Source organism: Onychomys torridus, chromosome 23 (genome assembly GCF_903995425.1).
Source record: "Onychomys torridus chromosome 23, mOncTor1.1, whole genome shotgun sequence".
Lineage (NCBI taxonomy): Eukaryota > Metazoa > Chordata > Mammalia > Rodentia > Cricetidae > Onychomys > Onychomys torridus.
The window spans coordinates 9,534,092-9,560,547 of record NC_050465.1 but is presented as its reverse complement, the minus strand read 5'-3'; the positions used below and the strand labels follow the sequence as shown (position 1 = coordinate 9,560,547).

Here is a 26,456-nt window from a genome sequence, read left to right as displayed (position 1 = left end):
AGTAAGTTTCAGAACAGCCAGGGCTAAACAAACAAATAAAAAAAAGTGAGGAGGTGGAGCAAGGAAGATGATCTGTCCTGGTCTGTTACCAATCCAAGACCGGCTTGGTATGACAGTAGACTCCACTCAGCCCCGTGTGAATAAGCTGTGGTGCTCTGGGTCATCGTGGTAACTGACTTGGGGCTGGACAACTCTGCTGTAGCCCTCACAGGACACACACCACACAGAGATCCATCCAGTAACAAGATCACATGGCACTCTTCCCAGAGTTGCAACAGGGTGGGTCTCCACCGGCCACCTTGGAGCGGCTGAGATCTGGCCTGTTCGGGAGTGGGAAAACTGCCCACGCACCCACTTAATCTGTCCACAGTGAGCTGGAAGGAGAGCAGAGAAGAGCCAGACAGCTCTGTCTGCTCTGCTCACCCCACAGAAAGGCAGCCCGGCCCAGAGGGTCCTCAGAGTTGGCTCCCAGCTAGCCAATGAGAGACAGTAACCTGGTCTGTTGCGGGTGTTATCAGATGGGAATCCTGTAACCCAAGACCTCCCAACCCTGCGTGCCCAAGGTCCTATCGTCTTGCAGCTCCAGTTAGGCCTGGGCAGGCAGAGTCTTATAGGGGTTCAGGATGCCTTTGGGGTCCAGCAGGGCCTTAAGCTCTTGCATAAGCTTCACAGCCACAGGTGGCTTGCTGTAGCTGAGTACGTTCTTCTTCTTGAAGCCTAGGCCATGCTCAGCACTGACACTGCCCCGCTGCTCTGCGGTCCAGGCGTACACGTAGGGCTCCAAGGCAGTAAGCAGCTCCTGGCTAAAGGCCTCTGCTGTCACATTCAGGTGAAGGTTCCCATCCCCTGGGGAACAAGGGAACAACAGTTAGGCTGGGCAGGCCCCGAAATCTGCCCAAAAGGTCAGCTCATTCTTCTAATACCCGCTGAGATGTGCTGCCCCCTAGCCAGGTGACTGCACCCTGCCCGTCCTGGTTCTGAGCCACAACCCTTGCCCATTCCTTCAACCCTCCATGACTCTGAATGGCAGCTGCTGAGCCCCATCTTAGAGTACTTGGGGCAATTGAGCCCCTGCTCAGAGCCAGGTGGGAAGCAGCAGGAAGTCCACAGGCACACTGCTCTCCCCACCCCCGCACATTTCCCATGATTCAACTGAAGATGCCAGAGAATGGGAGGAATGAACAGGTCATTCCTGTCCATCCACACCATGACCTAAAGCATCACTTTCCCACCCTCCCCAAAATAACTGGAAAGTGACTTTGGACTACGGAGACAGGCTGTGAGAACCATCCCGCTACACTGCAGGGGACTTTTCAAACAATACTTGGAATGAGAGAAACAACAGCAGAGTGTGGGGGTGCACACCTCAATCCCAGCACTCGGGAAGCAGAGACAGGTGGATCTCCATGAGTTTGACGCCAGCCTGGACTGCAGAGTGAAATCCAAGCCCGCCGGGGCTGCGGAGTGACACCTTGTCTCAAAAACCAAAACCAAAACCAAAGAAAAGAGACAGAGAGAAAGCCATGGCATCTTCTCAGTCCAGGGCTTGCGCAAACACAGAACTCAGTTAACAAGTTAGCTATGGAGGTCACTGGAATGACACTGGTTTAGGAAAATACCTCTTACATTCTAAGAAACTGGAACCTTTGGCTGGGTCTTAAAGCCGAGTTAATATAAGGTGGCATAATTGACCTGATACCCTGGCAGGTACTCAGCCTGTTTGTGTAACCAACCTGCCTCTAAGAAAACAATGTAACCACCAAGCTTAGGTGACTTGGACTTACCCCATGTAATCAGCTTTTACAACCTAAACTAATGCATAGGTATAGTCTTAAATTACTCTTTCATGCCCCTGACTCAGAGGGCAACACGTTATCTGTATATATGTACGTGATGGCAATCATTTGCTGAAAACAGGTTGAGAAACAACCCTAAATAACAAAGCTCTGGCATAATATTGGAGGCAATGCGGAGAGAACTTGATAGTGTATGTTACAAGGCTGTTTGTTTGAGTACTCTGGGGCCAGTTGGGGGAAGCTGGAGTAAATAACGTAATCGATTGGGAAATTCTGTTCAAGATTTTTGTAAATGATCCCTCGTTCATTTTCTGGGCTGTTCAGTAAACATAAAGTTCTTTGTTAGAGACAGACAGACAGACAAACAGCAATAGGAGCATGGTCAAATTCACAGTCAGGCATCAGGCAGGCATTAGGTAAACACATCAGACAGACTACAGACGAGACACAAGAGAGGTGGAGAATTCAAACTTGGGCTTGTTTGCGACAGCAATGTATTTTAGTGACTGTGAGGCTATCTGTAATATGTTTAACTCAGTTCACCACGTGGGACTGTGCAGCTAACAGGGCCAGGCTCACAGTGCTCACCCAAGTGCCCGTATCCCACCACATGCTTCGCGCGAGGGCCGAGGTGGGTGCGGAGGTCGATCACGAGGTCATAGAGCCGCTCCACGGGGAGGGATATGTCATACTTGAACACGTAGCCATCGTGACTGAGGGCCTCTGTGATCCTCTCCCGAAGAGCCCACAGCATCTAGGACCATGACAGGAAACAGAGCACACCTCATCAGAGCTCCGGGGCCAGGGTCACTGAAAAGCTGTGGCTTTAATCCAGGTCTTCACAGATGCAGGCAGAGGGGCTGGGTGTGCCTGCATATATGTACGTGATGGCCTGGGCTCTTGGAGGGACCAGTGGAAGCTGGAATGTGGAAACCAAAGCAGAGCAGAAGGGAGCCTGGGGCAAGTTGTTCATTCAGAACCATTCCATCATTACTTATTACTTGGCTTTCGTACACTGAAGCCCACAAGAAGGACAGAGCCCTATCTGCCCTCTGCAGAGTCAGCCACCACCCAAACTCAGAGATCCGCCTGCCTCTGCCTCCCGAGTGCTGGGATTAAAGGTGTGCGCCACCACCGCCCAGTTTTTTTGTTTGATAGAGTGGTTTGCTTTGCTCTGTTTTTCTCAACTTTTACAGCCATCTAGGTCACTGCACCTAACTGCCACGTGGCCTACTCGCCATTCCCCACCACAGGCAGGCACATCGGGCTCTGGGACGAACATGGTAGACACTGTACTGTGGTGCCTCCAGCTTGTCCTGCCACCAAGGCCTGGTGTTCCTAGGCTGTCCCGGTGCCCTAACTCTGCTCCTCTCCCCCAAATGGCCCTAGGGGACATCTTCCTGCCTTCCCATCTCATCAACTGTTACCCTCACCTGTGCTGCCTCCCTCCTCCAGGGCTCTGCTCAAGGCAGGGCTGACTGGGTGGTCACTGAACTGGTGTGAACTGCCTCCCTCCTCCAGGGCTCTACTCAAGGCAGGGCTGACTGGACGGTCACTGCACTGGTGTGAACTGCCTCCCTCCTCCAGGGCTCTGCTCAAGGCAGGGCTGACTGGGTGGTCACTGAACTGGTGTGAACTGCCTCCCTCCAGGGCTCTGCTCAAGGCAGGGCTGACTGGGCAGTCACTGCACTGGTGTGAACTACCTCCCTCCTCCAGGGCTCTGCTCAAGGCAGGGCTGACTGGGCGGTCACTGCACTGGTGTGCTGAAGTCCAATCAGTGGAATACCTAGTTCTCCAAAGTCACAGAGACATCCCACGAGTGTTGGGAGACGTAAGGGACACACGGAGCCTGGAAGCTGGTGTGAGCCTCCGGCGGCGCGGCGAGGACTGGAGCAGTCTGGAGAAGGAGTCAGAGGCCTCTGCAGTGAGAGCAGCCCTCCTATGACAGCTGTCAATTAGCGATTATGTGCCAGGCTGCAGTAAACCAGTTTCTCTCACATGTAGCATCTGTAGCTAACCGTGTGCACACATGTATATACACGTGGTATGAAAGCAGAAGAGAAGCCCTTTGCGGCAAGCAAGGGGGCCCACGGGAGGAAGGAAGGAAGGAAGGACTGAGGTTGGCAGCAGGGAAGAGACATGTGTCAGATGCCTAACATGTCACAGTGAAGAACAATAGGATCTTCTTTTTTTTAAAGATTTTTTTTTTAAGAATTATTTTATTTATTACATATAGTGTTATGCCTACATGCATGCCTGCAGGCCAGAAGAGGGCACCAGATCTCATTACAGGTGGTTGTGAGCCACCAAGTGGTTGCTGGGAATTGAACTCAGAACCTTTGGAAGGGCAGTCAGTGCTCTTAACACTGAGCCATCTCTCCAGCTGGATAGAATCTTTCATAAGAGCAAGGGCAGAGGCTGGAGAGATGAGTCAGTGGTTCAGAGCACTGGGTGCTGGTTCAGAGCACTGGGTGCTGGTTCAGAGCACTGGGTGCTGGTTCAGAGCACTGGGTGCTGGTTCAGAGCACTGGGTGCTGGTTCAGAGCATTTGCTGCTCCCCTGGAGGACCCAGGTTCTTTTCAACCACCCACATGGGGGCGCCTCACAACTGTCTGTAGGTTCCGGGAGATCTGGCACCCTCTACAGGCACAAGGTGTGCAGTGCACATATATACAAGCAGGCGAAACACTCCTACATGTAAAATACAAATGAATACATCTTAAAAAGCAAAGGCAGACAGAGCCGGGCAGTGGTAGCTCACACCTGTAATCCAAGCACTTGGGAGACAAAGGCAGGTGGATCTCTGTGAGTTCGAGGCCAGCCTGCTCTACAGAGCTAGTCCAGGACAAGCTCCAAAGCTACAGAAAAACCCTGTATGTGTGTGTGTGTGGGGGGGGGGGGGGACACAAAGGCCGAGCATGAATCATCTTAACTTTCCCAGACTCTTCCATGGTCCTAAGGTTATCTGAGCTAATGACTGTCTGACCCTTCAACATCAGGCAGAACTCTACTTGCATAGACAGAAGCTTAGTTAGGCAAGAGGTTCAGACTTTCTGAGACACTTACTTCCCACAAGTCAGACATGCGCCGGTAAATAACCCTAATAAATTCCTTTATGTCGCCAGCTAGACTTGACTCTTCCTTGAACCTCCTATCTGGAGTAAATACATGTCTAGGTCTTCCTGGGAAAGTCATGTGACGGCCTCCTCAAAACAAATGACACTCGGGACATCTCTGGATCCACACAGGGCCCATCTTCTTAGGACATGTCAGAAAACCCACTGCTGGGCCAGCTCCGCGGGTTAAAGCATTTGCCCTGGCAAGTCCGATGGCCTCATTCAGTCCTTAGAATCTAAGTTAAGAGAAGAGAACCAACTCCCAAAAGTCCTGACCGCAACACGTTTGCTGAAGCATAGCCCCCCAACCCCCCCCCACAATAATAAATTTCTAAAAAGGAAAAAAGGCCAGAGAGATGGCTCAGCAGGTAAAGGCGTTTGCTGTGTAAGGTTGGCAACCTGAGTTCAATACCCAGAATCCACATACTGAAAGAAGAAAAATGAATCTACAAACTGTCCCCTGGCCTCTATACACATGCCATAACATGAGTACACACACATGCACATACATGCGCACATGCACATAATAATAAATTTAGAAAGAAAACTCAGGGCTTCTAGAGGGAAAAACCAAGGACCAGAGGGCAGGGCAATTCAGGACTCCCCAGGGCCTCATTCAACATGAGAAGTCAGCAGAAACATCTTCAAAACCATCCTTGCACCAGACAAAGCCATTCAAGGATCAGTCTCCAGAAAAGGGTCGTTCTAAACTCAAATCCAAGTCCAACACCAGTTCAGTATGGAGCAGGATGCTGAGATACCCCAGTCTCTCCCAGACCTTTCCTAGGAAACCCCGGAGGGGACCCAGCAGAGACATGATAGGGTCATGGGAACCTTGAGGACTCGGAGTGAGCAGCTCTGCCATCAGGAGCATAAAAGTACCACATCAGGATAAAGGAGGAAGTTAAGGCCGAAATCAGGTGGAGAGTACCATTATCATCACCAGCAGCCCCAAAATCAATCTGTGGCAGAAAGGCGGCCTCACTGAATCAAATTGGCCACAAGGGTTGCCACAGTCCCCTGAACACCTTTGATATGAAGTACACTTACACTTCAAGAAACATGGACGGTGGGGCTAGTATGTAGCTCAGCTCGTAGGGTTCTTACCTAGCAACAAGAAGCCTTAGGGTGGGTCAGAACCACCTCCACCAGGGTGGGTCACCAGAACCACCTCAACCAGGCATAGGAGAGCACATCTAAGCACTTGTGGATCAGAAGATGGAGCATCAGAAGTTTAAGGATACCCTCAGTTATACAGCAAGTTCAAGGCCAGCTGAAGCTATGAGAATGTTTCTCAAAAAACAAAACAAAACAAAAAACAAAAACCGACTAAACTACTAACACAACAAGCAGAACTATAAAGAAAAAGCTTTAATAATACAAAAGAATATATAACAGGCTGAACCTAGAGGTCAAAGTTCAAGGATTCAGGGATTTTTCACACTCCCTAGGTGCCTTCTTTTTTTCTCTCCTCAAGGACCAACGCTGGCTGCTCCCTGCAGCCTCTCTGCCCTCTGCTGGCAACTCACCATACTGCAGACAGCAGGACCAGGGCCAGACACCAGGAAAATAAAACTCCCAGTTTCAGTGATGAGCAGCTCCCAAACAGATATGCCTCCTGTTCTCTGTCCCCGCTCCAAGAGACCAAATGGCTTCCTGACAATATAGTAAGGCTGCTGTGGGATATTCCTTTACACTATGTGAATACATGTCGCTGTGACTGGTTTAATAAACAAGCTGACTGGCCAATAGCTGAACAGGATAAAGTTAGGCAGAAAGCCAAACAGAATGATGGGATGAAGAAGGGAAGAATCTGGAGTTCCCAGCAGATACAGAGGGAGCAGGAGATGAACGTGCCATGCTAATAAAGGTACTGCTGGGTGGCGGGGCATAAATAAGGAATATGGGTTAATTTAAAATGTAGGAGTTAGTAGCTGGGTAGTGGTGGCACACACCTTTAAATCCCAGCACTTGGGAGGCAGAGGCAGGCAGATCTCTGTGAGTTCAAGGCTGGCCTGGTCTACAGAGTGAGATCCAGGAAAGCCAGGACTATTTCACAGAGAAACTCTGTCTCAAAAAAAAAAAAAAAAAAGGTAGGAGTTAGTAATAAGCCTGGGCCATTGGTCAAGCATTTACATTAATAACTTTCTGTGCATTTATTTTGGAACCAGCAGTTGAGATAGGAAAATTACTCCTACATAAGCCCTGTTCCTTAGGCACCCTATTCCCCAGGACTTGTTGGACCTTCAGGCTTGCCTTCCACAGCCCTTTCAGTCCTTCCTGCCTTCCACACTCTGGACAAGTCTGTGGGGAGCTGTAGCCAACTTACAGCCAGCACACAGTCAGTGTAGATCAACTCATCACACAGCCTGTAGGTGGGAAGAGGTGTGGGGATATTTTGCTACGTTAGTGACAATGATCTAGATAGCAAAATTACGTTTTTCACTGCAAGGAGGTTTTCTATCTATACCAGGAACCCAGTTGTAACTACACGCTACACGGCTGCTGGACAGCTAAGGTCCTAGCTATGAGCCTAGGAGGGAGAGAAGGTGGAAAGCAATGTTACCTGGACTTTCCTCTGGTCAGTGGCCATAGTGCCGTCGCTCACCAGGCCAGAGTTCAGCACCTTCTCCAGGACGTTGGTCAGCTTCTCAGCATCATGTCCTGCACTAGAGCCTGATGTCTCAACAAGGACATAGAATGGACTCTCTGCAAGGAAGCAGGAGATGCAGTGTAAGCCCCGGTCCCACCTGCTGGCATTCAGAGTTAGGACCACGTCACTCTAGGTCACGTGGCAAAGACAACTCTTCCCAGATGCTTAAGGTGGCCTATGAACAGGAAGCATTCGGGCAGGCTAAATTCCACATGGTTTAAATGTAAGTTTCCTGCTGGAAGAGAAAACAGACCAAAGGCGACCCTCTGCGTGACACCCCACCCTGCTCATTCTCAGCCTCATGGCTGGGTCCAGTTGGGTACCTCCCAAGAGCCTGAGGTGGGACAGGACCTGCACAGCAAGGCAATTGTCGGCTCTAAGAACTAGCTTGTCTACTCTTACATGTTGTTTTTATCCAAGTTGTTCTATTTACCAATAAAGACTCAGGAGTCAGATGTTGGGGTGAAAACCTGCTGGATCAGAGATGGCGAGAAGCAACCAGCTAACCTTCCTAATTGGCTGGAGACCCAGCAAGAGAGTGTCTCTCAACCTGTCCCAAATCAAAAAGGCCCACGAGCCTGTAAGTCCCTCCCTACTCCTTCCTGTGCCTCTCTCCATCTTCCTGGGTCCTCCATACTCTCTATGGTTAATTCTTGTCAACTAGTCACTGGCTCCACCCCCTGATCCAAGGTTCATTTTATTCACACAGTCTCAGACTTTCACAGTATGATCCAATATCCCGCCATAACACTTACAAAACTCCAGAACCCCAGGGAAAGGCCACCTGTTGGTAGATGATAGCCTCAAATATGGCTACTATATACTAAAGGCCATAATTTCCACCACAAGAACTTATTGTTTAAAATTAAATGTGTATTACTAACTTACTCGGGGGCACTGTCCCCTTAACACAACATTAAGGCTTCTTCCAGAACAATAAAACAAGTTCATCCTACTACAGAAAGAACACAAGGGCTAAAGACAGCAGAGCTTTCCTATACACCACGAACCATGGCCACACAGCGCTCCTTGCCCACCTGCCCGCCTGGGACATTCCACTGCCCCAACAGGTCCCACGGTATCAAAGCAGCAGGGCAGCGCTGCCCAACTGCACAGGGGTCGGTACCTTGTACTGGGTTGGTCAGGTGGAGGTGCTGTCCAACCAACTGCATGCATTCAGAATCCATAAACTCAAATGCAGACAGGATCTCACCCAGCATCCCCTTGCAGGCGCGGAATGTCTGCAGAACCTCAGCAAACCCAGGGCAACCTGCAACAGGACACACACAGCACATCAGGCACTGCAGAGGGAAGGACAGTGGGACCCAGGGCCTCACCCAGCGCCTGGTCAGGCCACCCCCTTCTCAGCAGCACCATCAACCCAACTCACAACAAGTGGACAAGTGGAGTGACCATGAAGGGTTTGGTGCTTTAGAAAATACGCCACGGTTCAGCCACAAGTTCAAGGTCTGAAGATCTGAAACTATTCCTAAGAACTGCCACAGGGCACCCACAATGACAGAAGGAATCAGAGAGGCACATCCTGGTAAGGTCTGTAAACATGGGTCCAGAGCCAAGGACCATCAGATGTGGGTCATTTCACTCACCCATCAGCAAGAAGGTCTAAGTTGGTCTCAGAAATTCATCAAATACTCATCTATGGACACCTAAGATCTCTGCAGTGCTATAGGGCTGGGGGGGGGCACAGCCCAGCCCCAGGGTAGCTGCCCCCAAGTATGGAAGCAGAAAGGACCTAAAGGACTGTATCCACAAGGTAGATGATCCAGAAACCATGTGGTAGGAGATGACATTCCTGTACCTTAGAAGATCCAGGACTACCTAGCAAAGGCAACACAGCCCCCTCCAAAAGGAAACCACCCTCACCCTAGGCTTCTAGGAACCAAACAAACAACTGAGAAACAAGGCTCTGCTTACAACCCACGGTAGCTCAGAATATACAGACAAGACGCTATAAGAAACCAGGTCACGCCGGGCGATGGCCGCGCACGCCTTTAATCCCAGCACTCACTTGGGAGGCAGAGCCAGATGGGTCTCTGTGAGGTCGAGGTCAGCCTGGTCTACAGAGCGAGACCCTACAAAAGCTACACAGAGAAACCCTGTCTTGAAAAACCAAAAAAAAAAAAAAAAAGAAAGAAATAAAGAAGGAAAGAAACCAGATCCTCCACTACAAGAAATGCTCTTGGATGCATTTATAGAGAACAAGAGACTGAGAATGTCTGCTGAACCAGACAGATGAGGAGTTAAAGAAATGGCCCATAAACAATGTTGTGACAGAGACTTTAAAAAGACTACCCGAGGGCTGGGGAAATGGCCCAGTCTTTGGTAATGTGCTGGCTATCCAAACAGAAGGACCTGAGTCTCATCCTCAGCACCCACATGAAAAGTCAAGCATGGGGCTAGAGAGATGGCTCGGAGGTTAAGAGCACTGGCTGCTCTTTCAAAGGACGTGGGTTCGGTTCCCAGCACCCACACAGTAGCTCACAAGCATCTGTAAGTCTAGTTCCAGAAAATCTGACTCCTTCTTCTGACCTCCATTGGCATTGCACACACATGGTACACAGACGTACATGCAGGCATAACAACGTACATGCAGGTAAAACACCATACAAGAGAAAGAAAGAGAGAGAGGGGGGGGGGGGGGGGAGGCAAGGGAGTAAGGGGAGGAGGGAGGGAAGGAGGGAAGGAAGGAGGGAAGGAAGGAAGGAAGGGAGGAAGGGAGGAAGGAAGGAAGGAAGGAAGGAAGGAAAGAAGAAAAAAGCCAGGCGTGGTGGTGTACACATGGAATCCCTGCACTGAGCAAATACAGATGGATCTCTGGGGCTCACTGGCTGGCCAGCTTAGTCTAATCAGTGATTACCAGGACAATGAAAAATCTTGTCTCAAAAAAAAAGAGGTGGAACAATACCCAAGGTTGGCCACTGGACTCCACAAGCATGCACAGAAATGTGTGCCCCGCGCACATGAATATGCACACACATCCACACAAATAAAATAAATAAACAGATAAAGGACAAAATAAAAACAAGTGACTGGTAGCAGACCACAGAAAGACCTAGCGCCTCCTCTGGTAGGATTTGGTGAGTCAAGCATGCCTGCCTCCCTCCAGAACTCCAGCTTAGGTGAATGAGTCAGCTGCAGACCGAAGCCAGATAACAATCCGAAAGGGGTAAAGGAGAAAATACAAACCACTGTCAGCAAAGGCAGGCCCTAGACAGAAGCTGGCTTCACGTCAGCCGCATAGGAAAGGAAGTCCAAAGGTATGGGAGCCCTTTGTACCGGCTGCTACAGCCAACTGTGGTGAGCTAGAGTGGGGGAGAGAGAGGGACCAGTGGCCCCACAGCGATTTCCACCATGCCCCAGTTCCTCTCAGAATCACATGACACACTTCTTAAATCCAAGCACGGTGGGACAAAGAAGAGAAGAGCTTCAATGTTGTTAGAGTGAAGTGTGTTCTGACAATACACAGGTTGTCACCACTCCCATTTCAGGCTACACTCTGGACAAATGGGGGGCCAGGACCCAGATCTCCAGACAGGAAGCCGAGAGGCAAGGAGCAACGGGCGCCTCTCATTCCAAGTTCACAGCACCGTGTCCAGAGCAGCTGCCCACTCTCCGCTGGTCGGCTCAGAAGCAGGTTGAGGGGACCTACCGAGGAAAGCCACATTCACAGCCTGGGGCCTGGGTGGGCACAAGATGGACACAGCAGTGATGATTCCCAGGGTGCCCTCCGACCCAATGAACAGCTGCTTCAGGTCATAGCCTGTGTTATCCTTCCTCAAGGAGCTCAGGCAGTCCAGGATGGTCCCATCAGCAAGCACCTGGCAAGAAGAAAAGGCCTTCCTGCGTCAGCCACCCTTCCCTTCTCTGGAGACGCTGACCCAACTCCAAACGCCCCCCAAAAAGTAGCCAGCCATAAACCCTCGGCCACTCCACCCACCCCACCCCCATTTACTTCAGGATGAAGCCTCGGGAGGAACTGAACCTGTGGTGGATTAATCAGACTAAAGGGATGACTTTTCTCCCCAGTTAGAGCAACATGCTCCCAACCTCATCTGCAGCCAAGAGGTTCACTGTCTGGCTGCGGGAGGGAAAGAATACACGGGAGGGGACACATCTGCAGAGGGGCACATCTGCAGAGGGGACACATCTGTGGAGGGACACATCTGCAGAGGGGACACATCTGCGGAGGGGACACATCTGCGGAGGGGCACATCTGCGGAGGGGACACATCTGCGGAGGGCACACATCTGCGGAGGGACACATCTGCAGAGGGGACACATCTGCGGAGAGGACACATCTGCGGAGGGGACACATCTGCAGAGGGGACACATCTGCAGAGGGCAGGAATCACAGCTGGAAGCAGAGCTCGTCCAGTGAGGGGCTCGGCTAGGAAGAGCAGGGAACAGGGATGAGGAGAGCCAGGAGCATGGCCGCAAAGGGAGGGAACGTGTCTGGGAGAGGCAAGGGACCTCCAGAGCTGGGGGACGCCAAAACACAGCTTGGGGGCAGGGAACAACCTCAGAGGCAAGAGCCCAGGAAAGGGGAAGGAGGAGCACAGCTGGAGACAGGAGGAGCACAGCTGGAGATGACAGGAAGAGCACAGCTGGAGATGATAGGAGGAGCACAGCTGGAGATGACAGGAGGAGCACAGCTGGAGATGACAGGAGGAGCACAGCTGGAGATGACAGGAAGAGCACAGCTGGAGATGACAGGAGGAGCACAGCTGGAGATGACAGGAGGAGCACAGCTGGAGATGACAGGAGGAGCACAGCTGGAGATGACAGGAGGAGCACAGCTGGAGATGACAGGAGGAGCACAGCTGGAGATGACAGGAGGAGCACAGCTGGAGACAGGAGGAGCACAGCTGGAGATGGTAGGAGGAGCACAGCTGGAGACAGGAGGAGCACAGCTGGAGATGGTAGGAGGAGCACAGCTGGAGATGATAGGAGGAGCACAGCTGGAGATGGTAGGAGGAGCACAGCTGGAGATGACAGGAGGAGCACAGCTGGAGACAGGAGGAGCACAGCTGGAAATGACAGGAGGAGCACAGCTGGAGACTGGAGGAGCACAGCTGGAGATGGTAAGAGGAGCACAGCTGAAGAAAGGAGGAGCACAGCTGGAGAAGGTAGGAGGAGCACAGCTGGAGATGACAGGAGCAGCACAGCTGGAGATGATAGGAGGAGCACAGCTGGAGATGACAGGAGGCGCACAGCTGGAGATGACAGGAGCAGCACAGCTGGAGATGACAGGAGCAGCACAGCTGGGAGGACTGAAGAGCAGAGAACAGCCCTGCCTGGAGGTCCCCACATCTGAGGCCCTAGGACTTCAAGGCATCCACTGCTGGTTCCCACAGTCCAACTCTACCTGAGACTCGGTGGCTAGTACTTCACGGCAGAGGCTATTGAACTCTCAGGACAGTAAGTAGAGAACAACAGTAACAGTAGTAGCCGGCAACCAACCAGAAAACAGCTCCTGGGACACCCGCACTAACTGGAGAAAGCATGGTTCTATATTTGCCCCGGATACCTGGTAAATACGACAGAAGCTCTGCCCTTAGGACCCACCAGTAGGTGGGATAAGTAAGTCAGTCTTCATTATCCACTTTACCGATAGAAAATCAGGAGGAGGGGGACCACTCAGTGGGGGACCACTCGGTGGGTTAAACATGCTGCACGAGCAGAGAACCTGAGCTCCAATTTCTGGCATCCATGTAAAAAGCTGGGTCTAGAGCCTGTGAGATGGGTCGGGGGTAAGGGCACCTGCCACTAAGCCTGGCAACCCAGTTCCATCCCCATAATCTACATGGCAGAAAGAGAGAACCAACTCCCACGAGCTGACCTCCATGTATGTCATGGCATGCACACACATGCACACATACAGTAAATATGGAGAATCGGGCATGGCGGCACATGTCTTTAATCCCAGCACTCAGGAGGCTGAAGCAGGCGGATCTCTGTGAGTTCGAGGTCAGCCTGGTCTACAAAGTGAGTTCCAGGCCAGCCAAGGCTACACAGAGAAACCCTGACTCAATAAACAAACAAACAAACAAATAAATGGGGGGGCTGGACATGACCATTTGTGCCTATAAGCCCAGCACTGGGAGGTGGAGAGTGGACACCCATCACTGGCCAGCCAGTTGGTGAGCTCCAAGTTCAATAAGAGACTTTATCTCAGAAAACAAGGTGAAGAGGGATAGGAGACAGTCAAGGTGTCTGTCTGTCTCTCTCTCTCTCTCTCTCACACACACACACACACACACACACACACACACACACACATACAGAGAGAGATTGATCAATTTTTAAATTTAAACTACCATCTACCATGGAGCACTGGACCTGTGGTGTCTATGTGGGTGTTTCCGGACATATTTAACTAACGTAGAAAAGCTCACCTTGAATGGGGACAACCACCACCCCCAGCTTGGTTAAAATGGGCTGAGCACCAGAATTCATCGCTGTGTGCTTCCTGACACAATGTAACAAACTCCTTCACATTCCCGCCACCATCCTGCCGGGATAGACTGTATCCTCTCAAACGGAGTCAAAACAAACCCTTCCTCGCTTACGTTACTTACAAGCCGGAAAAAAGTAACTAATATAGCAAGGGTTCAGGGAAGGGGCCTCAAGGGTCCCAGGAGCTACGCTCAGGGTGTAACTCCATACCAAGTTGGCCTTAGCTAACCTTCCTCTTTCTCCAATTCCTGGAAGTCTGGTACAAGTAGAGTGTCGCTGCCTGAGTGAAGTGTCCCCTGGTGGCTCCTTATTTGGACTCCACATGTCCCTGAGGCACCTAGAGCCAGTAACCATTACAACAGGGTCCCTAACCTGGAACAGATTCACACGCACCAACATAGCCCCATGTCCTGCACCACTGCCAAGACCTCAGACTGAAGCTAGGGCATCCCTAGGGCAGGCTTGCACCTTGTCAGAACCCAGCTCACCACTTCCAGGCCCAGGACAGTCCCTCGAAGCGAGCCATACCGCAGAAAGCGCAGACCACCAGCGTTGGTGGCCACATTGCCCCCAATGTGGCAGCTGCCCTTCGCTCCCAAGTCCAGTGGCATGATGAAGCCTCGCTCCTGCACATAGTGACTGAGCACCTCCAGCACACAGCCTGCCTGGCAGACCAGAGTTCCTACAAAGAGCACCTGAGTTACCAACAACGTCTGGATTTCTAGGGGTATGAGAAGGCTCACTGCTGGGAAAGCCCAAAGTCCTCTGTAGGTAAGGACCTCCTAGAAGGAGTGTTCTCAGAAGCCAAGGAAGAAAAAAAAAAAATACTGGGTCCTTTGTAATTACAATATAAAGCAAGGAAAACTGGAAAGGCCAAAATGGAGAAGAGTTCTTGTATAACTAAGGGGAGTGAGTGGGAGGAAGGACAGTGGAGGAGCACTGGGCTCGCCAGTTACATTGTTTAAATACTCTTAGGAGGTGAAAACCTTTGCTGGCGGCCGCAAACAGCAGTCCCCCACAGCAAGGCACCTCGGTGTGGGAGAAGCCCATGAAGCCCTTTACAGGCATCACTGTACTGCCGTACTGTCCGCCACACAGCCCAGCAAAGTCTGGTCGCAAACAGGGCTTGTGTGACATGTCCACAAGTGTGAGCCACCTAGTGACTTACAGCACACAGGGGATGGCCCTGATGCAGCTGCCAGTTCTGTCCCAGCCAGGACCACACACAGGCGCACGCATACACCACACACACATCCCCCCCACACACACCCCACACGCACACCCCCACACACACACCCCCCACACACATACACCACACACCACACACATACACACACATACACTACACACATACACCACACACATAACACACACACCATACACACACACATGCACACACCACACACATACACACACACCACACACATACACCACACACACACACACCACACACACCACACACATACACACACACACATGCACACAAACACTTGCACACACCACACACATACACACACACCACACACACATACACCACACACATACACACATACACTACACACATCCCACACACACACACCACACACACACCCCACACACACACCCCACACACATACACACACCACACACACATACACCACACACACCACACACAGATGCACACACACACCACACACAACACACATATACACACACCCCACACACACACCACACACACACAACACAACACACACAACACATACACACACACCACACACACACACATACTCACACACACACACCACATACACACACATACTCACACACACAACACACACATACCACACACACACCACACCACACACACAACACACACATACACACCCACCACATACCACACACCACACACACACACACACACACACACACACACACACACCACACGGATCAACACATTTGCTAGCCTAAGCACAGTCCCAGGCTCAGGAGGAAAGACAACCTCATCTGGCACTAGAAGGTCAGAGGAGTTTGGAGCACACAGACACACAAGCTTACCAGATACATCATGAAAGCTGATGACTTGATTCATGAGGGCAGTGGACAGGATGACTTCATCGAAGACGGGGACACTGCCCCCCACCATGCCAGTGTTCCCCCCCTGGGGGTTCACAGCCAAGTTCCTCTTATGGCAGTGCCTGGGTCAAACACAGCATAGGCATCAAGCCAGCATCCCCTTGCCCATACAACCACCCATCACCAAAGGACAGGCTAACAACCCGACACCTGTCTCCCAAACCTGATCTCCATTCTGGGCCTTCCTGCTACAGGGCCTCTTCCCCCAATACTCTGTGAAGAAATTAAGGAACAGTCCACCCCAAGTTGTACACAGAGAAAGGGAGGCTGGCGTCTCTGGGGCCTGGGGAGGAGGTCTATGTGGCCTAAATACCTTCAGAGCCCTCTCACGGTTAGTAAGAGTCAGCAACAGCATCTGTAACCCCACCACCCTCACCCCCTTTAATCCCACTGCTGGAGGCTGAGTTCTGAGCCTGGCCCACCAGCCCTTGGGCTGTGCCTGTGAGGCATCCTCCAGCCAGTACTCTTGCAAATAGGGATCTGAAGAAATGGATGCCCTTGCCCATAAGCACCCAGTGAACCCCAAGGAAAGTAAACTACGGAGTCTTCTATTGGACAGGTATGAATGTGGCCCGTGGCGTCGCAAAGCGCTGACCAAAGGCATCTCCTCAGCTAAGAATGCAGGATATTTCCTCTTACCTGAGGATCTGGGACACTTCCTCGGAGGTCTGGGGCCTCAGCAACACTTTACTACAGCCTGTGACAAGAATAGACTTGTCAGAGCACATGGAGGGATGTGGCTCAGGCACAATCCTTCCCTTCGACAGGCGAAGGTGACGCAGACCTTTGATTCCAGCAGTCAGGAGGCAGAGGCAGGTAGATCTCTGAGTTCAAGGACACCCTCCCTGGTCTATAGAGTGAGTTCCAGTTCAGCCAAGGCTACACAGAGAAACACTTGTCTCAAATAAATAAATAAATAAGAAAGAAAAAAAGAGTGTGTAGGTGTCCTTGACCTAGTCTTTCCAGGTCCTCTCCCTGATAATCCACCTGTCCTGGCTAACTGCTAGTTTTATGTCAACTTGACACAAGCTGGAGTCATTTGAAAGAAGGAAACCTCAATTGAGAAAATGCCTCCATAAAAAAATCTAGCTGTAAGGCATTTTCTTAATTAGTGATTGATGGGAGAAGGCCTAGCCCATGGTGGGTGGTGCCATCCCTGGGCTGGTGGTCCTGGGTTCTATAAGAAAACAGGCTGAGCCAAGCCATGGAAGGAAGCCAGTAAGCAGCACCCCTCCATGGCCTCTGCATCAGCTCCTGCCTCCAGGTTCCTGCCCTGTTTTGGTTCCTGTCCTGACTTCCTTCAGTGATGATCAGTGATGTGGAAATGCAAGCCAAACAAACCCTTTCCTCCCCAAGTCTCTTTGGTCATGGTGTTTCACCACAGCAATAGTAACCCTAACTAGGACACCACACCAAAGGACCGTCCATCTCACCACTCACCCATCCAAGCCTGACTGCCAATGCCTCTGTTGCTCCCTAGCATCTTCCTGGTGAATTTCATTAAGACTTTAGTATCCACCCATATTGGGGACAAATCTGTGGTGGCCCACAGAGCTTCCCTAGTAAGACCTTACTCAAGGTCAGAGAATCTGAGCTTGCTTTACCCAGCAGGGCTGCATAATGGGATGACTTGGCCACAGGTGTGGTTACCAGGTGTTTTGAAGGGTCTACCCTTGCCTGTACATTGTGCTTTGATCTTGAAAGGGGAAGGTCTTTTGCCTCTCCCCTTGGCAATGTATAAAAAATCCATCAGAATAAACCTCGAGGCGGCTGGATATTGACCCAGGGCCTCCCAAAGCTATCCTGTGTCTCTGTCTTTCTCGTTGGCTAGGTCTATATTTCTAATACTTCTTCATTCCTCTCTCCTCCCCCAACAAGAGCCTTTGAAAATCTGACTTGATGCCTATTTTAATAAAGAAGAAACACAGTCATGCCCATAGTTTATGCATGTCCATGGCTGCCAACACCCCTCCAAACTTCTATTTACCTTGCTTCTACACCCACTAGCAATGACACTTCCTCCATCGACTACAGGCAACCCGCTTGCCACCTGGAGTCCCACACCTGTGCAGCTCACTTGTGAACGGTTCACCACCCCTGCTCCCTGCTGCTCATTGCCTTTCTTTCCCCCCTTTCTACCCATCATCCCCATCAGCTCCATAAACCAGCTAAAATGCTCTCATCTTACAACAGAAAAAGGAAAACAAAACTCCTCCGGCCTGGGCTCCTGTAACATGCCCTCACTTCCCCAACCCCTGGATGATAGTGTACCATTCCAAGAAACACCCAAGAGAACTGCCTCCTTCCTCCAGCCTGGAATCCGCTCCAGCTTTTATCTTCCACCAAGGTCTTCCACAGCTCTGGGTCAAGTTCACTAATGGCATCTCCCTCAATCAGGAATCACACTTAGCAATCTGTGCCTCCTCACTGAGCCTTTCCCCACTGGCTCTGCACCATACTCCTGTGGCTCCCTGCTGTCGCTCGCTTGGTTTCTCAGTCTCCTCAGCTGGCTCTTCTTCTCCACTATAGTCTTGGGACCCAGTGGCCCCAACGCTGGACTCCAGACTGTCCTGTCACTCAGCCCAATGGCTGCATCTCTCTGTACAAACCCAAAGTCTGTTTTCCCAGAGGACTGGCTCTGCTGTGCTCCTTTCCACCCAGTAAACAGAGACCCAGGGTTCCAGTGTCCACACAGCTGTACTGCTGTTCCTCTTTATCCCATCAACAGACCTAGAGACAATTCTTTCCAATCCCCCTGGAACCTGTGATGTCTGGATTTTTATCAGGTCTTCCCAGCAAGAGACCATCCATGCAGTATTGGGCCAGGATGCCTGGCACCCAAGTGTCCCCATTTCCTGTCAAATGCATTATTTTCTGTATATGGTTGCTGAGCACTTCTCTTTATAGCAAGAATGTCATGATGTGTTTTCAAGTCGGATGAAAATCACTTCAGAAGAGAAAATGAGATGCAGTTACTGCTCGGCCTGGGCTACTGAGCACTGGAAACAAGTGCAGGAGGAGGAGGCTCACAGCACCAACTGTGCAACAGGTAACAGCAACAGCATCATTCAAGCGCCCCTCTCTATAGAGATACATGGAGCCCCACAGGATGGAATCTTAACCAGGACCCTATACGAGTGGCTGAATATAGAAATAAGCTCTTTTAAAAAATTGTTTTTAATGTATTTATTTTTATTTCATGTGTGTTGGTGTTTTGCCTGCCTGTATGACTGTGTGAAGGTGTCAGATCCTCTGGAACTGGAGTTATAGACAGTTGTGAGCTGCCATGTGGGTGCTGAAAATTGAACTCCGGTCCTCAAGAGCAGCCAGTGCTCTTAACTGCTGAGCCATCTCTCCAGTCCAATATAGAAATAGGCTCTTGGCAGGATAATTAAGATCTCACGTTGAGTGCTGGAGATGGCTGAGTAGTTAAGAATGGTACAGAAGACTAGAATTTGGTTCCCAGAACCCACACCTGGACAGCGTTTTTCTATGTAGCCCTAGCTCTCTGTAGACCAGGCTGGGCTTGAACTCCAAGATCGCCTCTGCCTCAATGCTGGGATTAAAGGTGTGAGCCACCACCACCCAGCTAATAAATCTTTTTTTAAAACAGAAGAGGACAAAGGATTGAGGCAACATAAATGCAGAAGCAGAAGCCAGAGGGATGCTCCAGGAACACCTGGGGTCATCAGAAGTTCAGAGGGCAGGAAGGACCCTCCCGGAGAGGCTGCAGAGAACACACCTGATTTTGGAGCCTGGGCCTCTGGAACTGAGAGGGATGCCTTCGGTGAAAACTGCCTAAGATGTAGGCAGTAGTGTCTCAAGCCTTCACTCCAGCCAAGGACTGCTTTGCTTTTCAATCTGCCCATCTGACTCTCTGAAGACCTCGGTAGTGTCTTCCAAGGCATTGAAGGCATGCTCACAGTGAACTCTACTCCCCTCACCTACACTGTCTTCCTGGCCTCTGCCCTCTGATCTTTTACTCCACTGCCCAGGACCTGACTCACCCCGGAGGGCCCTCAGCCAGTCCACATTGCATGCTGCCAGTTGCTCTGGATCTGTGATAACTCTGCCAGGTATGATGCGTTCAAAGGCAGCCAGGTCCTCCTCAGAGACAGTAGAAAACGGCAGCCGTTGCACAGGGTATCGCTCAGCCGTTAGCATCACCTCAGGGCTGCCAGAGACGGAGGAGTTCCCTCTGCAAGCCAAGGGTCTGTATATATCCCGAGGGCAACCCAGCCACTTCAGCCCCACTGAGGTTCCCTGAGTGTACGTCCTCCTCCATCCTGGAGATGCCCAGAAGAGCCTTGCAGAACATCTGGGCACCAAATGGAGCACCATTGCTCCTGCCCTAATAAACAAACAAGCAAACAAACAAATAAATACATTGAACTTGCGACTCATGAGCAATGAAGTAATGGGAAAGCCCCATAATGACCTCAGTGCCACATCTGAAGTCACATACACATTGCCTAGAGCAGCAGTTCTCCACATGCGGGTCACGACCTCTTTGGGGTCGCATATCAGATATCCTGCATATCAGTATTTACACTACAATTCATAACAGTAGCAAAATTACAGTTATGAAGAAGCAACGAAATAATTTTATGGCTGGGAGTCACCACAACACAAGAAACTGTATTAAAGGGTCGCAGCATGAGGAAGGTTGAGAGTCACTAGGGTAGAGAAGAAGAGGGTGGCTTGACCCTAGAAAGATGGGGGAAGGGATGTCAGGCTGCAGGACATGAAGGATGAGTCACATAGAAGGGTTCGCTTCTGAATGACTGGCTCAGTATAACTGTGCAGTGAATTCACTGAGTAGTATACTTGGTGGTGGTGGTGCATTCTCTCTTGGGCGCTGTATTTTAACGTTTGCAAACAGCGACCGCTTTTCCTGGCCCTTGCCCTTTAAAACAAAACTAGGTTTTAAGGCCCGGAAAGGGAAGGTATCACGGAATCGTGAACCCAAACGAGTTGAATGGGAGATTTCACATTCTACGTCTACTTTGCCACAAGTTTTAAAAAGCCTGGGCCATCAACAAAAATGTCCTGTTGGGAAGGGGAATGAACTGCGACAGTGCATACCGGCTGGGGTAAGGCCGCTCACACAGGTCGCTATCCACAAGATGCCACCTTCCAACTGAAGGTTCTACTTGGCCGCCGCTTCCGCCTTACCTGAGACGGAAAAATCACACCTCAGCGTGCGCGAAGCGTGCTCATGCGTCATGTGCTGTGACGCCCCGGAGGACAAGCTATTTGCATTTCCAGCCACCAGGGCCTGGGAGTGTTGGGGGCGGAAACGCTGCACGTGGGCTCGTACCGCCCGCACTCCCGGCTCGCTCCCGACCTGTGCAATCACTTGACAGGCCACAGCCCGGGCTGCATAGACCCGGACGCCAACGCCCACCGCCCGGGAACTGCAGCCGGCCCACTACGCACCCTAGCGTCCGTCCGACTGCAGAAAAATGTGTGTCCTCTCCCGCACCCAGGTCCCCCACCCCCGCACCACCGTAGGCCTCGACCAGAGGGGGTGGAGCGAGCGAGTGCGCATGCGTGCCGGCCCTCCCTCCCTGACCCCGCCCTTCCGCCCTGACTCCACCCTCCCAGTGCTTTGGCAGTGAGCTCCTGTGGAGACCTGTTCTGCTTTGATCAGAATCCACGTAGATGTCCCAGCATACATAGACATACATGTAGGCATAACACTCATACATGTAAAATAAAAATAAATAAATCTTTAAGAAAATATGTCAGGGCCGGGCGGTGGTGGCGCACACCTTTGATCCCAGCACTCGGGAGGCAGAGCCAGGCGGATCTGTGTGTTTGAGGACAGCCTGGTCTACAGAGTGAGTTCCAGGACAGCCAAGGCTACACAGAGAAACCCTGTCTTGAAAAACAAATAAACAAACAAACAAATAAATAAATCAGCGAAAAAACAAAGGTAAATCGGCAGTCAGTCACTCACCTAGTCACCACCCAAAGAAGTGGACTTTGCTTTCACTGTTAAGTCACCCTGGGAAGTGACTGCAGATATACCATGGAGTGTACACGGACCATATAACATGTTGCCACAGGGCCTTTCCCCCAAAACCACAGCCTCGGACAAAATGGTCCCCATGATGGGCAAAAGGCTGGAAACTCAGCACAGTCCCAGGGAATGTCTAAGTTAACTCAGTAATGTATATATGCCAGAGTCCTCTGTGAAAGCTCTAATCCTTACTGTGACTGGGAACGGGGCCTACATGTATGTCATTAAGGCTGAGAGGGACTTATGGTTGAGACCTGCAGGACTTTTTATATAGCAACACTATGGTCTGAGGATGTAGCACAATGGGTAGAGCGCTTGCCTAGTATGCTCAAAGTCCTGCATGTCACTATGTAGGCCAGGCTGGTCTGGAATTAGCTATACAGACCAGGCTACCTACCTCAAGCTCAGAGAGATCTGCCTGCCTGACCTCCCAAGTGCTGGGATTATGGGCATATGCCACCACACCTGGCAGTGGTGGCTCACACCTATAATCCCGGCACTTGAGAGGCAGAGGCAGGTGGATCTCTTGTGAGTTCGAGCCCAGCCTGGTCCCTGGATTTCCAGTACAGCCAGAGCTACATAGTGAGACCCTGTCTCAAAAATAAGAAATTAGAAGCCGTGCTAGCGAACTCCCTTCCTACTCCCCATTCACCTCACCCTGTAAGTGCACAGTGAGAAGGCAGCTGCCTGCAACCCAAGGAAAGCCCTCAGCAGGTGTCAACCCTGATTTCAATCTCCAGAACCGTGGGGAGTAAGTTCTGTTAAGACCCAGTCTGGGGTCTTTTTGTGTATGTGTGGAAACTGCCCAACCAGACTAGGACAGTTCTCAAGAAGTCCCCAGGTCTAGGTTCCCGATCCAGGGGAGGCGCAGCACACATCAGGCAAGTGCTCTACAGAGACCGAGGCAGCCCCGCCCCTCCGTGAAACCTTCCAGGGCAGACCCTGCTAGCATTCCCATTCATGCACACATCCACAGAGTGTGGAAACCCAGCACTGGCCACTGACCTCCCTGAGGGCCCAACAACGCCCAGATCAGGATCCTAGGTCCACAAAGTCCTTCAGAGGCACCTTGACAGAGTGAATGAACAAAACACACACTCACCTCTGACACAGCACAGGGATGCTACATGCCTGTTTTCAAAATGACTTTCAAGAGACTTTCAAATGTTTCTTCCCAAAAATACTTTTATTTATTAAACAATATATCCATAATCCATGATCCAAAAATACAGATATACATCTTTACATTATTTAATAAAAAGATTTACAATAGTATCTCTCCTTTACAAAGGGGACGTGGGTAATAATTCCTGGAAAATAAAATGTGACATTCATGTTAAAGCTGCACCATCCTGGTGGATGGAGTGTGGTGAACAACAAACACCACAGCACATTCTGAGGGAAAAGACGCTCCTTGGACCTCCCCTGCTTTAAAGCTCCTCTCGGCAGAGGCAGTGAAGACCAACCTCTGCTCACGGAAAACAGGGTTTCAACGCCTCAAATAAATGGCCCTCACTGGTGGATCTCAAACCCTGAAGACCTAACCTCCCAGCCTCATAACAGAGCCAACCCTGGCACCGTACCACATGGAGGAGTTGATCTCTGGACAGTGCTATTGCTTGAAGCATCCTTGCCAAGGCCTTCTGGGGACAGGTGAGGGACAGAAGACAAGATGCTGTGTACACAGGAGCAAACAGGCGGCCACTCCCCCAGCCATCCACAAGCCGGTGGCCTGCCTCTTACCGACCTCGCCCGCTAGACAGGCGCGTGGTCAGTGCTGCTCGGCCATCACACCACCAGCGTGTTTGCAGATCTTGGGGCTCAGTTTTTTATTAATTCATCATGCTTCCTCTATAAGAAACTGGAGAAATTCAAACTACTGATAATATGCACAGAAAGTAAGGAGGAAGATTTCTTTCCTCTTAGCAAAACACTGACATACTTATAAGGAAGGGGAACGACAGAAAGAAGACCCAGCCTTGGTTGCCATGGAGACCTGTGAGGGGCACCCTACCCATTCTGTCTAAGAGCCAGGCCTAGACGGGCAGGCATGAAAGAGTATCTGGTCCAATGATGGAGACCACCAGGGCTGCTGGGCTGGTGCTCAGTGACGCAGCAGCATGGCTTCTGTGTTTCTGCAGCACCCTAGCCAGAACTGGTGGTACACTTTTCCTTGAATATCCTCCTGACTCAGACAGTAACAATGGAACAAACACTCCATTGGAGTACCGACAATAACCCGAAGGATGTTGCTTCTTGCTTTTTTCCGTTTTGTTGCCAGGGATCAAACCTAGACCATCATTTTTGGAAGGCAGCTTTGCTCACCACCATACAACCAATCCACACCGAGCTTCACACATGAGGCAAGTTATTCCACCACTGAGTTAAATCCCCACACCATGAATTCTGTTGTTTCCAAGCTGTATGAATCTTATTTTGGTGACATTATTATAACTGTCAAAAGTAAATTAAAAAAAAAAAAAAAAGGCAGATAATCATAGAAATTTGCAAAATAAATAAAAGTCCGAAGCCAGTATGCAGGATGGCCCCAGGTGGAAGTCAGGAGAAGGCTGAAGATGGAGTTGAAGTGGCCTCAAGTGCCTCCACCAGGAAACACGCCTCTGCCTCAGGCTGAATCTCAGGCATTAAATCAGCTTCCAAGACAAGATCTGATTTAAACTTCTTGTGCTTCCAGAAATGATAAGAGGGCTGTTCAGATATTACAGGGGGCACCCACCTGTAATTCCAACATTTCATGGCTAAGGCAAGATGATTACTAGTTCAAAGCCAATCTGGGCTACATAATTGGGCCCTGCCTCCAAATAAATAAATAAATTAAATTAAAGGATGCACGAGGCCTGACCCCTAGGACTGAAGAAAGAAAAAAATAAAAAAGGTAAAAAAAATGAATAAAAGGGCTGGGGATGTAACTCAGTTTGTAGAATGCTTGCCTAGCGTGCAAAGTTCTGAGTTGGAGCTGGGTAGTAGTGCACGCCTTTAATCCTAGCACTGGAGAGGCAGAGGCAGGCAGATCTTTGTGAGTTCGAGGCCAGCCTGGTCTACAGAGCGAGATCCAGGACAGCCCAGGACTACACAGAGAAACCCTGTCTCAAAAAAAAAAAGTTCTAGGTTTGGTCCCTAACACTGTAAAACCAGACCTGTTGGCAAACGCCTATAACCTTAGCATCCGGGAGGTGTAGGAAGGAAGATCAAAAGACCAGTTATCTTCAGCTACATTGTGAGTTCAGAGCTAGCCTAGGATACATAACACCCAGTCTTTAAAATAAAAAGAGAAAAGGAAAAAAAAATTTCTGTAACTTATCCTCACAACCTTTAGTACAACAAAAGTCTAAGTTAAGAAATGAAAATGTCGAGCTGGGTGGTGGTGGTGGTGGTGGTGGTGGCACACGCCTTTAATCCCAGCACTCAGAGGCAGAGCCAGGCAGATCTCTGTGAGTTCGAGGCCAGCCTGGGCTACCAAGTGAGTTCCAGGAAAGGCGCAAAGCTACACAGAGAAACCCTGTCTCAAAAAAAAAAAAAAAAAAAGAAAGAAATGAAAATGTCTAACCTGTGGTGGCGGTGCACGCATCTCTTTAATCTGAGCACTCCGGAGGCAGAGACAGGTGAATCTCTGAGTCCGAGGCCAGCCTGGTCTACAGAACTAGTTCCAGGATAACCAGGGCTATACAGAGAAACCCTGTCCGGAAAAATCAAAAGCAAAACAAAACAAAGAAAAATAATAATAAAATCAAAACCAAAAAACAACAACAAGAAATGAAAATGTCTATCTAATCTGAGTTTGAGAGGGAGTCCCCAGGAAGAAAACTAGCCCCTCAAGCCACAGGAACCGAATTTCCAAAGCTCTTCCTAGCCCAGAGACAAGCTTGGACAGTTGCCTGGCACCTGCTGCCACCTGCCTGGCACCTGCTGCCTAGGAAGGGTCCACATGGACCAACTTACTCAGTAGCACAAACACAAACCACTCCTGTCTCCCTCTCTGGTTGGGACAGGCTGTGCAGGACGCCCCGTCCAGTAGAACATGACCGTGCTGGTACGGTGTGGGGCAGATACAGCTCCTTCTTGCCTTGTTTCCATTCCTTGGATAAAGTGGGAGGGGAAATCTATCTATTTCGACATGACCATCTTAAAACAATGCACCTGTCGTCAGATAAACAACTGGCCTCTCCTTACACGGGAAATTGCGTAACCCAGCTCTGTCCTGTGAGTCTTTTTCTGGAGTGGGGCCAGGGACTGGCTCTCTTACCTCTCAGAGCCTGA

The 26,456-nt window shown here is 50.5% G+C and overlaps 1 protein-coding gene across 3 annotated transcripts; it reads right to left on the bottom strand.

Annotated features, from left to right (window-relative positions):
- D2hgdh (D-2-hydroxyglutarate dehydrogenase) lies at positions 1–21,677 on the bottom strand. Of its 3 annotated transcripts, XM_036173752.1 has the most exons (11): positions 21,593–21,646; positions 21,239–21,328; positions 20,161–20,504; positions 16,793–16,850; positions 16,076–16,215; positions 14,530–14,723; positions 11,236–11,404; positions 8,692–8,835; positions 7,479–7,621; positions 2,385–2,550; positions 1–846 (listed from the first exon to the last, which is right to left on the bottom strand). In XM_036173752.1, the coding sequence occupies exons 3-11, from the start codon at positions 20,492–20,494 to the stop codon at positions 587–589; spliced, it is 1,608 nt and encodes a 535-aa protein (XP_036029645.1). In that variant the 5' UTR covers positions 20,495–20,504; positions 21,239–21,328; positions 21,593–21,646; the 3' UTR covers positions 1–586. The 3 variants fall into 3 exon arrangements, with proteins under 3 accessions (XP_036029645.1, XP_036029646.1, XP_036029644.1); XM_036173753.1 differs by lacking the exon at positions 21,239–21,328 and having other exon boundaries at positions 21,593–21,677; XM_036173751.1 differs by lacking the exons at positions 21,239–21,328; positions 21,593–21,646 and adding an exon at positions 21,329–21,585.
- Positions 21,678–26,456: the final 4,779 nt, after the last annotated feature.